Source organism: Gossypium arboreum, chromosome 10 (genome assembly GCF_025698485.1).
Source record: "Gossypium arboreum isolate Shixiya-1 chromosome 10, ASM2569848v2, whole genome shotgun sequence".
Classification (NCBI taxonomy): Eukaryota; Viridiplantae; Streptophyta; class Magnoliopsida; order Malvales; family Malvaceae; genus Gossypium; species Gossypium arboreum.
In genome coordinates, this window is record NC_069079.1 from 36,030,454 (window position 1) to 36,046,284 (window position 15,831).

At 33.0% G+C, this 15,831-nt stretch overlaps 1 protein-coding gene and 1 long non-coding RNA gene across 2 annotated transcripts; both read right to left on the reverse strand.

The window, feature by feature from the left end:
• Window positions 1-327: 327 nt before the first annotated feature.
• LOC108487585 (uncharacterized) lies at window positions 328-4,016 on the reverse strand. The gene is made up of 7 exons (XM_017791956.2): window positions 3,584-4,016; window positions 2,629-2,700; window positions 2,463-2,530; window positions 2,028-2,175; window positions 1,851-1,934; window positions 1,422-1,514; window positions 328-650 (listed from the first exon to the last, which is right to left on the reverse strand). Exons 1-7 carry the CDS (start codon window positions 3,872-3,874, stop codon window positions 645-647), a joined length of 762 nt encoding a protein of 253 aa, XP_017647445.1. The 5' UTR covers window positions 3,875-4,016; the 3' UTR covers window positions 328-644.
• Window positions 4,017-7,813: 3,797 nt separating this feature from the next.
• LOC128281801 (uncharacterized) lies at window positions 7,814-8,754 on the reverse strand. Its single transcript, XR_008272072.1, has 3 exons — window positions 8,622-8,754; window positions 8,162-8,230; window positions 7,814-8,017 (listed from the first exon to the last, which is right to left on the reverse strand). It is a non-coding gene; the product is annotated as an uncharacterized LOC128281801 (long non-coding RNA).
• Between the last annotated feature and the right edge of the window lie 7,077 nt (window positions 8,755-15,831).

Here is a 15,831-nt window from a genome sequence, read left to right on the forward strand (position 1 = left end):
CGGTTCAAGCATTTCGCGTCGCTCGCGTCATGCAGGTACACCCCAACCCTGTAAGATTTAGACTTGCACACCCCCTACGCGCAAGGCAAGATTATAAGCTTAGTCATTGAATTACGTTCACATATATAAATATATCTCTAACTTAATATTTAACTAATGTAAAATCTAAACCTTTTATTTTTCCTTAACAATATTTTTAAATAGCTTATTCGAAATCAATTTCTTATTCACCACTCAACCATTTTAAACATATAATATACTGTTGTCTCATAGAGTAAAATATAAAACCAACTATCCACCTTTACCTATTAAGAATATACCTCAAAATTCTCATAAAATGCAAATTTTCCAACATTGGTAAAAACAGGAACTGCACAACTATAAACTCTAATTTATATGAATTGCTAAACAAACGAGTAAAAGAAAACTCGTAATCACATATACAATTGCTTCCGAGTTCTTCAATCGAGAGATACAAAGGATTTCAGCCACTAAACTTTTAAGCCATTTTTTTGGCTATTTTTTCATTCATTACAACTTGGGAAATTGCCTTTTTGCAATTATAGAAAGCACCACAACTTGCTTCTCTGCCCTCACCAATTGAACAGCCTCCTAACCGAAAATGCAGATAACACATTGCTGGTTTAACCCTTGAAACATTCAAGAGAAAGAAAAAAAATCAATTAAAATGGTAGGAAGAAAACTGTAGATAGACAACCTATTTTCTGACAAGTTTAGCTTGAAATCACATTGAAGAACAAACAGTTCAATACCACTAAACAGTGCTCAACAATACATTATCCATACAGGGATGTTTACAGTAAGGAAACTACTTAATGGAAGTTACTCAAGACTTAGGTGTAACTGTCAAACACGGGAACATTCAATATTTTCTAAGATTTTCGTGTATATTTCAAATTCAAATACTTCAAGAAAAAAAGATTTGGAGCAAATATAAGTTTGTCAATGTAGTCCAAGAACATTTACTGTAGTTACTGTTCTGTTAGTCTTGCACATCTTTATCGTGCAACATTGTTATTCAGGAATAGAGGGGCTCGTATTTTAGAACAAAAGGGGGTTTAATCAAACTGGACTATATGAAACGCACAAAATGTATAGCATGAAAAGTAACATAAATGCAAGATGAGCCATTTTGAAGTTTACTTGATAAGAACTTAGAAGCTATTTGAAGCACCTTTGATTCTTTTCTCAAAAGTTTGGAGTTAAAAACTAGCAGAAGTTTTTCTCAATTCTTGTTTATTGAATAAGTAAAAATACAGAAAGATGTCTTAAAGCAACAGGCATTTGTTTAACACAAAGTTGATTTGCCATTAGAACATTACGGTTTAAAAAAGGTAGAAGAAACATATCTGATATTAGCCATGATATCAAAGAAAAAAGAATATATATCAGGAGCTAACCTGTCTCCTTCTTCGGCTTTGTAAGTACCATGTGCGAGCCACCACATACATCGGCAGAAGAAAGCCAGCAAATTGGAGAAGCAAAACCTGAAACTGCTGACCGAAATTCTAATTCAGTCTTAGCTAGAAGTAAAAAAGAACAAAGAAAATGTAAAAGCATCCCGAGCAGCCCACAACCTTCATTATCTGAAACTTACAACTACCTCTGTACTCTTATCAAGCATCATTTTAAAAGAAAACGTTTCAACTTATAACACAAAGTGCAACAAAATATTTAAATTTACATCCTGGCACATATGTATGACATTTCTTTGGCACCGTGTCCAATGCTTGTATGCAAAATATAAGCATTAAGGCACAACAGGCAAATGCAGACTGAGGAACTACTATGGTGCAATTGATATTCCAAAGATGTCGATTTAAACTCACGTTAATGAAAGTTGACGCCTCCTGTATCATGCCAAAATCCCTTGTCAACATAAGAAGTTGACGTACGAGCAGGATGATAAGCAACTGCAACAAATCAACAAAACATTCCAAACATGAGACGAGCTATTATTCTTTAGTAAAGAACGTTGAGAAAATAATTAAGCATTATTTGCTTACAATGAGGGCAACCAAACGAAGACAGGCAAGGCTACTGCTATTTGCAGCAACATAATCTTCATACTCTGATTGGAGTAGCTGGCTTTGAGAAGCAGTTAGCACTAGAAGATGCGAGTCACGGAGATCAATATGCGGGCTCCATGTTTGCCTGATCGTGAAGATAATTCAAAGCAAACATAACAAAATAATCAAAATGAAATTTCAGGGACAATACAATACACGAGATCAGAAACAAGGATGTCATACTACAGCCTTCCTACTGCTATCAATGAATTGACAAGCATTTTCCGTGAGAATCTGTCCGAGAACATACAAGTTGAAACCAACCAAAAAACGTAGACATTGTATTTAAGAAGGAATGGGATGAACAAATATCTCCTATGGTCCAACAGGAAAGACACAGAAGTAGAAGCTGTTAACCAAAAAGAGGATTACCTAATGTCAATTGCCAGAACATCTGGATTGCTTCTGGTCGGAGGAAGAGAATAATTTGGTGAAAAAACCTGATAAAAACAGAGCAATATTGTACACATTATCTATCAAACACGTACTTTTTTTTATATATGCAAATTAAAAGAAAAGGGCTAAAAACACCCCCAACCTGTTTGCATATTTCGCAAGTTATGTCACCTTTCTTGTTGCACCATCTTTGAATGCACTTCCTGTGAGCAAACTGAAACAAAAAATATATACACGATAAGTCAAAAAGATACTTCAAACATTTCAATCTGCAAACACATCTTAAACCAGATAACCATATAAACAACCTATCAAGGTTTTTCATATATGTCGGATACAGGACACTGATACTTTAGGAAAAATAAAATCATGCTAATATATATAACTAGGTATTGGCTATATGAGTACCTAGTAGAAGTCATGGAAATGCAAAGAAGAAACGGAAACAGGTAAGAATATATCCTCTTTTCCTTTAAAATCTTTTACAAAAATAGAAAAAGAACAACATTTGAAATTTTCATATTGAAGCTTAGGAAATAACGTATGAAGAAAGAGAATAAGTCAAAAGGAAACTCAAACAAGGCATATGCTAATGCCAAGAAATGCTCGCATTCCAAAACCAATAAAACTACCTAGAAAACATCATAGCACCATTGCTACAAAACTTAAGCCCAACAAAGCCTACCCCTAAAAAAGCCCGGTTTTAGAATTAGCAATAAGTTGTGTATTTTATTACTATTATTAAATTGTATAATGCAATAAGCCAATAACAAAGAACCATCACTAGAGCCACAAAGTCAAGGGACAAGCCCCCAAAAGGAAAAGAAAAAAAAAAGAACCAAAGGATAAATAATTTTTTTTTATATTTTTTACAACTACTCCTCTCCTAACCACAAAAAAAAAAAAGTTGATTGGTAAGACCAATGAAACATACGATCAGAGTAATCTAAAGCATACAATCAAAAAACCCAGAAATATAAACTTAAAAGGGAAAAAGTTTAACCAAAAGAAAAACGATTTACCATCTTCGTTTAAAAAAGAAAAAGACCTCAAAACTTTAAAAACAGAAGGCGAGAAAAACCAAGAAAAGTAAAGACCTTGAGAGTGCCACTGCAAGCACAAGGAGCTTCCAAAGAAAGCAAATCATCTTCCTCTTGACATATCCTACACTCCACCACCTCTTTCACCTTCTTTGAACTATACCCAGTTTTTCCTTCTCCTTCTTTTCCACTATCATCATCACCACTTGCTTTCGTCATAGGAACAACAACATTAGTATTCCCAGCAGCTGTAGTTGAGATTGGTTGTCCTTCATTCACTGAAGAAGGCTCAAAACAAGCTGCAGATGCTATAATTTTGTCGACACATACCATGAAATCATCCACCATTGTTTTCTTCCCTTCCTTCCACTTTCTCCCTAATGTACTTTTTTGGGGTTTGAATGTACAGTTTTTTCTTTTTTAATAAACGGAAAGAGAGAGAGAGAAAGTGGGGAAGTGGGGAGGGTTTTAAAAAGGTGGTGTGTTGGCGGAATTTACGAAAGGGACCAACTTATGTTTTGTTTGACGAAAATGACCTTTGGTTGGGTTTTTATTATCGAGTCTGTCCCAACTAAAATATCTTGCCGTACCTAAACGGTTGAACTAGCTTTGGTATTGTAGGTGGTGGTCAGCTTGGACCAAACTATTTAACTACGACCAAGTGCAATTTATTGCTATTAGCATGCCGGTTCGGTCCGGGCGTAAACTCAAAGTCAAGTTCCAGTTTGCTCGTTTCCGTGAATAAAATTCAAATATTTAAATGGGTAAATTACATTGTATATCACTCAATTTTAAAAATTATAAAATAATCCTCCGAGTTTTTTTTATTACCAACCATTTACTAGGGAATGGAAAGGCATGTGGCAAATATAAAAATTGAGGTGATAACAAATTCAACTCTTAGCATTCACATATTTATGTCATTTTGATTTTAATTCTAAAATTAATCATTAATATTTACACATTACATAATTTAATCTAATTATAAATTAATCTCAAGATTTCAAAACTTATATTTTTATATGTTTTTAAATCACTAGTTTTTCAATAATAAAATTTATGTTTTGAAATTTGAGACTTAAAGTTATATCTTATTTTTTATAATTAGACTATATTATGGAAAGTGTAAATAATAAGACTAATTTTAAGAATCAAGATTAAATTAATACAAATATGTTAATGTAGAAGGCTAAATTTGTTACTATACTAATTTTTATAACTGCCAAGTCATCTTTTAGTTATCTAATTAACGGTTGATGATCAAAAAGACAAACTCGATTTATTAATTAACTATTTTGTAACTTTTTTACAATCGAGTGACTAAAAAGAAACTTATACATAGTTGAGTGAGTTTACTCTATTTAATTTAAATTTTATTTTTTAATTAATAAAATATTATTAGTTCAATTTAATCATTATTTAGAATGGATAATGATTTTTAAAAACACTTTTAAATTCGGAATCCAACTCCAACTTCTTAAACAATATTAATTCATGATTGACATTCAACGTTTAAGATTATCACTATAAAATTAAACAAATACATAAAAGTTGGCCAATAAACAAATACATCAAAGTTTATTCATTCATGTTTGATTAAATTTGAAACTACATTAATGGACCCTATCCAGTTAACAGCCCAAGTTATTTTTAAATTCTATCTTACATGTAATATTGGTTTAATTTACTACTTAAAACATGATTTAGTTGTTCTAAATTACTAATTTTTACATAGAAATTATTCAACTATCCAATTTTTTATTAATTTTATACATATACACCTATTAGTTTTTAGTTCAACGATTTAATGATAAAGTTTAAATTGTAATTTAATTAGATTAATCTCTTAATTTTTATAAAATGTAATTTAATAAGGACTAACTTGTCATTTTTTTAAAGCAAGAAAAATATAAAACAAAAACAACTATTTTCACTATGGATGGATGAAATAATTTTGAGTAGGGAATATGTGTTATCATGTTAATTTGGATTGAAGTTTTTCAACAAAAATAAGAGAAAATAAATAATTTTGAGTAGGAAAATCAGACGTGGCAAGTTGGGTGGAGATTTGTTAAGATAAGGGAAGCTTGATTAAAATTTACAACAAATCAATGGATTCTTTTTCTTATTTTTATTTGGTTTTGTCAACTCTCTCTAGAGAGAGATAATGGATAACTATAAATATTTAATATTAAAATAAATAAATAATGGCATTGCCATGATTTTTGGGATGCAAATGTTGTTGTATAGTTGATGGGAGGATTTATTAATGGTGGTGAGTTGGAAAATTGTTGGAGAAGGATGCTGCAAGTGGGGCTTGAATCAAAATTATTATGTTTTTTTTTTTAATGTAAAATATTGGAATTGAGAACAAATTGGATAAGGAAGGAAAAAAAAAAGTATCTCTTCGCATATGATTGTTATTAGAATAAAAATAATTTAAAATCCGAATATAAGTATTTATCTATATATTTTATATTTTATAATTTATATAAACGCATAACTTTTGAACTAATCAATATATTATTTCTTTTCTAATGGAAAACGATATCATTAAAAAATGAAATAAAACAACAAAATAACGAGGAAAACTAAACCCGAATTGTTAGGCTTCCTCGATCCATCGAGATCTAACTCCTTCAAATCTAAACCCGAATTGTTAGGCTTCCTCGATCCATCGAGATCTAACTCCTTCAAATTCTATGTTGACATAAAATAAATTATTGGAAGAGAAACACTCAATCAAATAATAAGGGGAATGTTCCAAATAACTCGGATTGCAATTAATAAGACAACTTTTGCGAGACGATGAGCCCCCTTATCTGTATCCTGACATATCCAATGAAAGGATAGAGCTTAAGAGCACAAAGCATCAACAACCACTTTGCAATTCGGTTCAATAATATTATCAAGACATAAACTCTTAAGCCACAAAAGAGCTTCTCTAATAGCCATAACCTCCGCTTGAACAAGTTCAAACATTGCAAAAATAAAACACATGACTTTTGACAAAATTGCCATCAGAATCTTGAATAATAGCAGCCAAACCTGTCTGATTATGGTATTTAGAGTTAGAGGCATCGACATTTCATTTTAACCAGCTAAAAGGTGGTATTTTCCAATGAGAAGTGTTGAGGCAGTTTTTGAGCATTGCTTAACCGATGTCAACTAGTAGTAGTACTATCCGCTCAAAAGACTTGCTATGTTTGACTTGACAAATCTTGAAAACAAAAATACTTGGATTGTGATTATAGTTGTTACTGTAAATAATTATCAGCCCATCATTGATATTCAAATTACACATAGCAACTTATCTTGAAGATTGGTTTGGATTTGGATCGAAGCAATTATTGGAGTGTAATAGTCCGTTTTTCAGTGGTGTCAAAAATAGTGTTTTTGATACCACAATTCTGACATGTCAGTTCGTAAATATTAAATAATGAATATTTACAAGGTCATTGTGTCGTATTTAAATTTGGTTTAAAAATTTTGACATTTGTTTGGGCAATTAAAGAAAAAGGACTAAATCATAAAAAATGCAAAAGTCAATTTCTATTAATGTTTAGGTGGCCAATTGTAGTATTTAATAGATTGAGAGAGTTTATTATAGCAAAATTGTCATAATTGAAGATATTGAGCGGTGATATAATTGATATTTTAGTTTATAATTCTAAATGTTATATTAAATTAAAATTAGGTAATAAAATAATAATAACAAAATGAATGAAGTTCGTCTTCTTCATTTTTCTTTTTAAGTTGGTCGAACCACCATTTTAGGATTTGGGAGTTTTGGCTTTGAGTTCATGCTTGCATGTAAGTGTTTTCTTGGTTCGTTTTTCATGAATTTTACGTTTTTGAGATTGTTGTAATGATATCTATTTAGTTTAGGGATTAATTTGTGAAGTTGTCAAAGTTTAGAAAAATTCACCATTGTTGTTTTTGAAGCTTTCTTAATGTGTATGCTTGAGCTTGAAGCTTAATGGTGAATATGAACTATTTTTTAACATAAATTTGAATTGTTTTGTAACACCCCAAATCCAGCCTAGACATTATAGCCAAATCTGATGATGCTACAAGGAATGGATTTTGAAAATAGAGTTGACTTGATGGACCATTCAATTTTTATACCAAGAGTTTGTTCATGATTATACCGAAAACGTTATTCAATTAATTTTTTCGCTAAAACTTATTTTATAGCAGAAGTCTAACCAAAACCGATACATTTTAGAAATCCAATTTGTATTTTAAGAAAAACCTCTTTTTATGTAAAAATCGTCAATTTTAAAATAATTTAATCAAGCATGTAGAATATCAACAATCCAAAAATCAACGGTTTAAAATCATAAAGTCCAGAGAGTTCCAGAAATTACAAACTCTCAAATAAAAACCAAAATCATAAATAAAACCATAATTTCTAACTTTAAACAGTTTACGGTCGCATGGTCACCGCTGAGTCTCTGCTGCACCAATCTGCCTAAGTCTGTAGATTACCTGTCAAAACAGACAACAGATGTGAGTTTACATAAACTCAGTATATAACCTAAAAAAATTAAGCATGCAAACATACAGAATTATATACACAGTTAGAAACAGTTACAGATTCAGATTATAGAAACAGATATGCATAAATCCTACCCCCATCCTTTACACACCAGCTCCGACCAACCCATCACACCGTGTAGGTTTAAAAACACCCATCCATCCCTACACACCACATCATGTCATTAAGACATATATCAGATAACATGCAGCTAAGTTACTAGAATATAGGCGATTAACATCGAACAGAATACTTCCTCCACATATAAAAATCCCACCCCAGTCACAGATACATAATTATCAGATACAGTATGCAGATACAGAAACATCATGCCAGACATGTTTGCATACAGATATCAAATGTATATAAATAGAAAAATAATCAAACATGCTTATCAACATTCTACTCAGAGCGACTATCAGAATATCAGAACACATAATCTAGGATTTGGTTAGCCCTTACCGACCCTATGGTAGGCCCACAGTCGTTCGGATCAACCCGTGCAATCTTAGGAAAAATTTCAAAAAAATGGGCCCACATGCCCATGTAGCTTACCCATGTGGCCACACGCCTAAATTGGCCTTGGCCCTGTGGCCCACACGGCCTGACCTAGAATCTACACGCTCGTGAGGAATGCCCATTTCGGCCCACACGCCCAACTTGGCCTAGCCTGTGTGGCCCACATAGCCACACTCCAGCCACGACACGGTCGTGTTTTGCGCACAGTCATGTCTTCGTCGACCACACGACCAACCACACAGATGACCACACGCCCGTATGGCGTCGACAGAACAGTTTTTTGGCTTTTTTCAAAAATCATTTTTCTGCATATCGGGTACACACTGGTATGTTTTTTATGCGAAAACACCCTTGAGACCACCAGAACCTAAAAACGACAACCAACTCGCCTTAATTCACGATTAATCTGAAACCACGAAATCGATAATAGTTCAATTCATACGTTCAACACTTACCCCAACACTCTGAACATTTTTAACTACGATTCCATAAGAGGAGAGCCCCAATCTTTGCGATCTATTGCCGATAAAACCCATAAATTAAACTAACAAAAATAAAACACCATCTTTAGAATGGAAACAAATGAAAACCCTCTTTTAACTCAAGTAAAAACTTACCACCACTTACCACAATATACGAAATCAAAGAGCCGAAAGCACCAAAATTAACATGAAGAAAAAAATAGGAAAAATAAGAAAAAAGAATTTGACCGAAAAATGAAGAAACAGAAATTGACATCAAATTTTGGAAGAGAGGAAAAAAATAATTAAAATTCAAAAAGAGAAGAAAAAGTGGATATGCCAACATAATCCCTTAATTATCTCACACTACTCACAAACTTCAAAGACTTCCCATTCAACAGAAACTCTATCAGTCACCTGAACAAAAATTAACATTCGTGCTAACGCAAGGATTCGAACACAGGACCTCCAACACACTAACTTCCTTACCACTCGAACCGACAGGCTCATTCTAATATGGATTTACAAACAATTTTATATAAGCCTACTCCACAAGGATAAAGCTTGGATCTAACAAGATTTAGCAAAGGTGAGACTTGAACCCAAGACCTCCTCACACACCCTGTAGCACCCCAAACCCGGCCCAGAAGTTATGGCCGGATCCGGCATGCCACATCAAAAACGTAAAAAAAAAATTCCATTCTAAGTCCAGAAAATCATACTTGATGTTCAAAATATTAATTCATTAAGGGTTAAAGTGAATGGAAGCTGTGCACCAGGTAAGAAACCGGAAAAGAGGTGGTGAGTCCATCGGACTGCTTAAGTACCAAGCTCCCTTCGGATCCAATCCTAGACATGCATACCGCCATTGCCACACCTTAACGTCATGGATATTTCTAAGAAATCGATTCGATTAAGTCATTTTTAGGAAAAGTGATTAGTTTTGGAAAATACTTTCATTGCGGAAGCTTTGCTTGTTGTCGTGTTATTTTGAAATCAACTGTTGTTTTTGAAAATGCGCCTAAAGCTATCCAATTTCAACAGTTAAAATAAGTATTACCTATCTTAGTAATACATATTAAAACCATCAAAATAAATAAGCAGCCTTATTACATTTAAAAGCCCAAAACCTCAAACGTAATTAAAAGGATGTCCAGTTCACGGAAGAAAATCAAACTTTCGAATGGGTGGCCACTCAATTCCCCACAGCTCCAAGCCCACTATGGTTGAGGATTTCTGTGTGATGAAAATAAAAGGGGTGAGTTTGGGGAAACTCGAGTGTAAGGAAAACCCATTCAAAGCCCAAGTCAGCTCAAACCCATTGGGCCTAAGCCCATTCAGTAATGATGATCTTTGGGCGTAACGCTTTTGATTACAATAAAGCGGGCCTTAGCCCTTATTCAGATAGCAAGATGGCCTATAGGCCCATTTCAAAATACATGCAACATCAATAAACATATGCAAGCCCATTTGGGAGACTACTCAACCCACCAACCACTACACTCCACCCGTACCAGCCATACACTCCATGTGGAGAATAGCTCAACCCACCCAAATTTAACACTCCACATTTGCGACCTTGCTGCTCGATTAACAATAAATTGAGGCAAAGCCTCCGAAGACGTGGACAAGCCACTTTCAAGACTTCCTCCGTCAATATCCCGTCTCATGCATCGATAATAACAACATGGCATGCAATAAATAACAACAATCAAACATACATTTAGGTCAATTTAACCTAGGGGTATTTGGTAATTTATCTCCTAGGGTAAAGCGTAAATTTTCCACTTTTAAAGGTATTTCAGTAATTTATCTATTTTAAGGTTTTTCATGCATATTCCTACTTTTCACGTACTAACAGAATCACGTACCGAGTGTTCTTACCGAATTGGGCCCGTTGGCCCATATTCCAATTTTGGCCCATTAAGCCCAAAAATATCGAGAACGTAAATCATGCACTTTGCGTCTAAATTTTGCGTTTACCAAAAACATTAATCGATTTACCTCACGAGCATTCGTACACTCGCAAATCTACAAAATACCGGTTTTGGCATTTCACTTTTCGACTTTTGCCGATCTAGACTAAGAAAGAGGGTGTTAGTTACACACATTTTGCGACGATATCTTGTGAGATCCACACACAAGCGCCTACAATTGGATTACTAACACATTAATCTAACTATTCAAATACGAACTACGATTAACCCTTTACAATATTCGCCAACCACACCTACAGATCATAGTAAGCTTATAAGAAATCAATAAGCAACTCATTAACAAATTTTTGTCAATGTTTACCACATAATCATAATTTCACTGCAAGCTGTCTTCCTGAGCAACAGTCACTAAATCATTTATAACTGGAGCTACGAAACTCCAAATCAAGTGTCGTTAATTTTCCCTGAAAATAGACTCATATATCTTCTATCCATAAAATTTTCAGAATTTTTGGTTTGGCCAATCAATACCAGATTTTTCTTAAAGTTTCCCATGTTTCATTGTTTGACTAATCTGACCACTCTTCATTACGAATCAAATTTCTCATTGTACAGAATTCAAAATATGTGCTCGTTTATTTCATTTGAAACTAGACTCATTAAGATTTAATTACATAATTTATTCACCTTCTAACTCATCTCTCACAATTTATGGTGATTTTCCAAAGTCACGTTACTGCTGCTGTCCCAAGCAGATTTATCACCAAATCACTCTTTCACACCTAACTTGCATGCTTGTTATTTAAACATGTATATCACCAATCAATCATCACATATCTATGATTTTACTTAAGTATAATCTCCATTTCATCATTTTAAAGCACAACATGTTAGCCAATTTTTCCCTTTAGCATCTAAGGCACATGCATGTTCATTTGTTTGGCTCAACTTCACCTATCTTCCATTTTTCATCAAAAGAACATGAAACAACAACCATTTCCTTCATTTTAATTCATGACTAAATGCTCACAACACAACTAAAAACCAAAATATGCTTCAAGAGTTAAGGTAGAATCAAGAAGAACTCATGAACCTCAAAATAGAAGCAAGGTACCAAGAACTTACCTTCAATTTTCCTCCTCCTAATGACCGAATACTCAAGAGCTTTCTCCTTTTCTTTCTCTTCTCTAACTTTCAGCTATGATGAACAAAGATGGACAAAACTTTGTTCTTTTCACCCCTTTTTTCTTTTAATAAAACTTCATATTTCATCCATTTAATTCTTTAATACAAAAGACATGAAATTCTTATCATGAAACATTTACCTAACCCATTATCATGAAACATTTACCTAACCCATTATCATGGAACATTTACCTAACCGTTTATCATGGAACATTTACCTAACCGTTTATCATGGAACATTTACCTAACCTATTATCAATTTGTATCAATTTGTACCATAAATTATGGATATCAAGTGCACATTTTGTCTACAACAACATGATGGCTGGCCACTTCATGTAAAATGGGAGGTTTGTCATGCAAATCCTCCTATTTTGCACTCCTATTTATTTGGCCACTTCAATTTAGCCTATAGCATTTTCAAACATTTTCACATAGGTTCTATTTCATAATTTCACCCCCTTTTTGTTATGGAACAAAAATTAACTAAAATTGTCGGGTTCTATCTTAAGTTTGGGCTTTCTAGAGGCCCACTAACATAATTAAACCTATGCCAACATTCACAGGATTCCCGAAAATTGGGGCGTTACACACCCAAAACACTTAACCACTGAAACAGGTACACATTTGTGTTAGAATTTACAAAAACAAAAACAAATTACTCAGGGCGTTACAACTTTACCCTCTAAAAGAAATTTTGACCTCGAAATTTACCTAATCAGAATAGATGAGGGTATACTGACGCATCGAGTCCTTAGATTCCCACGTAGCCTCCTCAGTGCTATGATTCCACCACAGAACCTTTACCAACGGTATAGACTTCGTCCTTAGAACCTTAACATGTCGATCTAAGATCTGAACTGACTCCTCCTCAAAAGTCAAGTCTGGTCTAACCTCTATTTCCTCAACAAAGACAACGTGAGATGGATCCGACCGATACCGTCTTAACATCGAAACATGAAAGACATTGTGGATACGGTCTAACTCTGGAGGTAGCTCCAACTGATAAGTGATCGGTCCTACACGCTTCAGAATCTGATATGGTCCAATGAACCTAGGGCTCAACTTGCCTTTACGACCGAATCTCGAAACCTTTTTCCACGGAGAAACCTTAAGAAAAATGAAGTCCCCCACAGAGTACTCAATATCCGCTCAAAAAACTTGCTATGTTTGAGTTGACAAATCTTGGAAACAAAAATACTTGGATTGTGATTATAGTTGTTACTGTGAACAATTATCAGCCCATCATTGATATTCAAATTACACATAGCAACTTATCTTGAAGATTGGTTTGGATTTGGATCGAAGTAATTATTGGAGTGTAATAGCCCGTTTCTTGTGGTGTCAAAAATAGTATTTTCGAGACTACAATTCTGACATGTCAGTTCCTAAATATTAAATAATTAATATTTACAAGGTCATTAGTGTCGTATTTAAATTTGGTTTAAAAATTTTGACATTTGCTTAGGCAATTAAAGAAAAAAGACTAAATCATAAAAAATGCAAAAGTCAATTTCTATTAATGTTTAGGTGCCCAATTGTAGTATTTAGTAGAATGAGAGGGTTTATTATGGCAAAATTGTCATAATTGAAGATAGTGGGTGGTGATATAACTGATATTTTAGTTTATAATTTTAAATGTTATATTAAATTAAAATTAGGTAATAAAATAATAATAACAAAATGAATGAAGTTCATCTTCTTCATTTTCTTTTTAAGTTGGCTGAACCACCATTTTAGAACTTGGGAGTTTTGGCTTTCAGTTCATGCCAGCATGTAAGTGTTTTCTTGGTTCGTTTTTCATGAATTTTATGTTTTTGAGATCGTTGTAATGATATCTAACTAGTTTAAGAACTAATTTGTGAATTTGTCAAAGTTTAGAAAAATTCACCATTATTGTTTTTGAAGCTTTCTTAATGTGTATGCTTGAGCTTGAAGCTTAATGGTGAATTTGAACTATTTTGTAAAGTAAATTTGAATTGTTTTGAGTTTAGAGATTAAATAGATAAAATGGGAAATTTGGAAAGATTTTATTGAAAGATTTTAAACTTTAAGGGTTGTTTATATATGGTTAAAGGTTCGACAAAAATCAGGTATATGAAGTAATTTTGAAAATAAGCTCGCTTTAATATTAGGGACTAAATTGATTAAAGTGTAAATATTTGGGGCAATTATGAAAAATGGTAAATAGGAAGAAATATGTACTAAATTGAATATTATATGAATTTGAAGCTAATAAATTGAAATAAACAATTTTATAAATCAATATCAAGTTGATAACTGAGGAAAAGAGAAAGTTGTTGATTAGTCCTTGAACTTTTACTAACTCTGCAGTTTAGTCTAGGTAAGTTTGTACAATTTAGTTTAATATAAATTGAAATGTTATATTGATATTGTGTTGTGGTTGTTGGATATTTTAAATATAATCGAATTGTTATAATTTGATGTAAGTCGAGAAAGTAAATGATTTAAATATTGTTAATAAGATGATATATCGAGCCCGGATAAGCAAAGGATATGATACAATTGGCATGCCAATAGCGTGGTACGGGTTTTGGTTTGTGATGAGATGGTGATTATTGACTTGTTATTGTCCACTGAATATACCGAAGTCTAGCATTTGTTACGGACTATAGTGTTATATTTATAGTGATTCTAGTGTGTTACTAGGTGGATGTAAAGCCTATGGGCGTGTCACTTGGTGCTCAGATGTGTTTTAGAGGGAAATTAGCCTACAGGCTAGGCACTTGGTGCCAAGGTGTGTTATCGATAGGTTTAGCTCGTTTGAGCGTTCTGGATGGTTAATCACGTATCCAAATCCATTTATACAGTTCATCGGGGAAGTTTCCAATGGTTATATGACTTGTTATTAAATCGTATTTAAATCGTATAAGGGTCTACATGGTCTTCTGAATGTATATCATGACTTGTTATTGAATGATCTCATCTGATTGAATATATTTTGCAACTTGTATGTGTATGTGTATAAACTCACATGTTGAGTGATTGTGATTGACAGGATTTATTATTTATTAACTATTTAATGAAATAGCTATGTTTATACGATAAGTTTTATTGTTTCAACTGTTGAACTTACTAAGCTCTATTGAAGCTTACTCGTGTCAATTTTAATGTTCCTTATAAATAACTTTTTGTAGAGTCAGGCGATCAGATCAACTTGAAGATCACACTATCCAGATACATTTTGGTAGATTTTTATATATTTATTTTGGGTTATATGGCATGTAAGATGTGTGTTTTGTATATGTTTTGGATACTTATTTCATGTGTTATATATGAGATTGATACAAATATGCTTAAGCTTGGTATTAGTTTGCTTGTGTATATACCTTTAATCTTAGTGTGAATATGTTCATTTAAGTTGTTTTGATCTTTTGATATAAACCTTAACTAAGTGTTTGAATCATGGTATGAATGAATGTTAAAGTATAAGAAGAAATGGTAAGTTTGGTATGAGTTTTATGTATGAACTTATGAACTTGAATGCAAATTAGTTTAGTGTGACATGTGAGTTGAGGTTGATAATTGAATTGTAGTGTCAATGATGACACATTGGTTAGGCACTTAGGTTGAATGTTTTGGCATATTTTAGGCTTGTTGGAATGTGTTTTTAAAGTATGGAAATGGTTGATTTTGATTTGG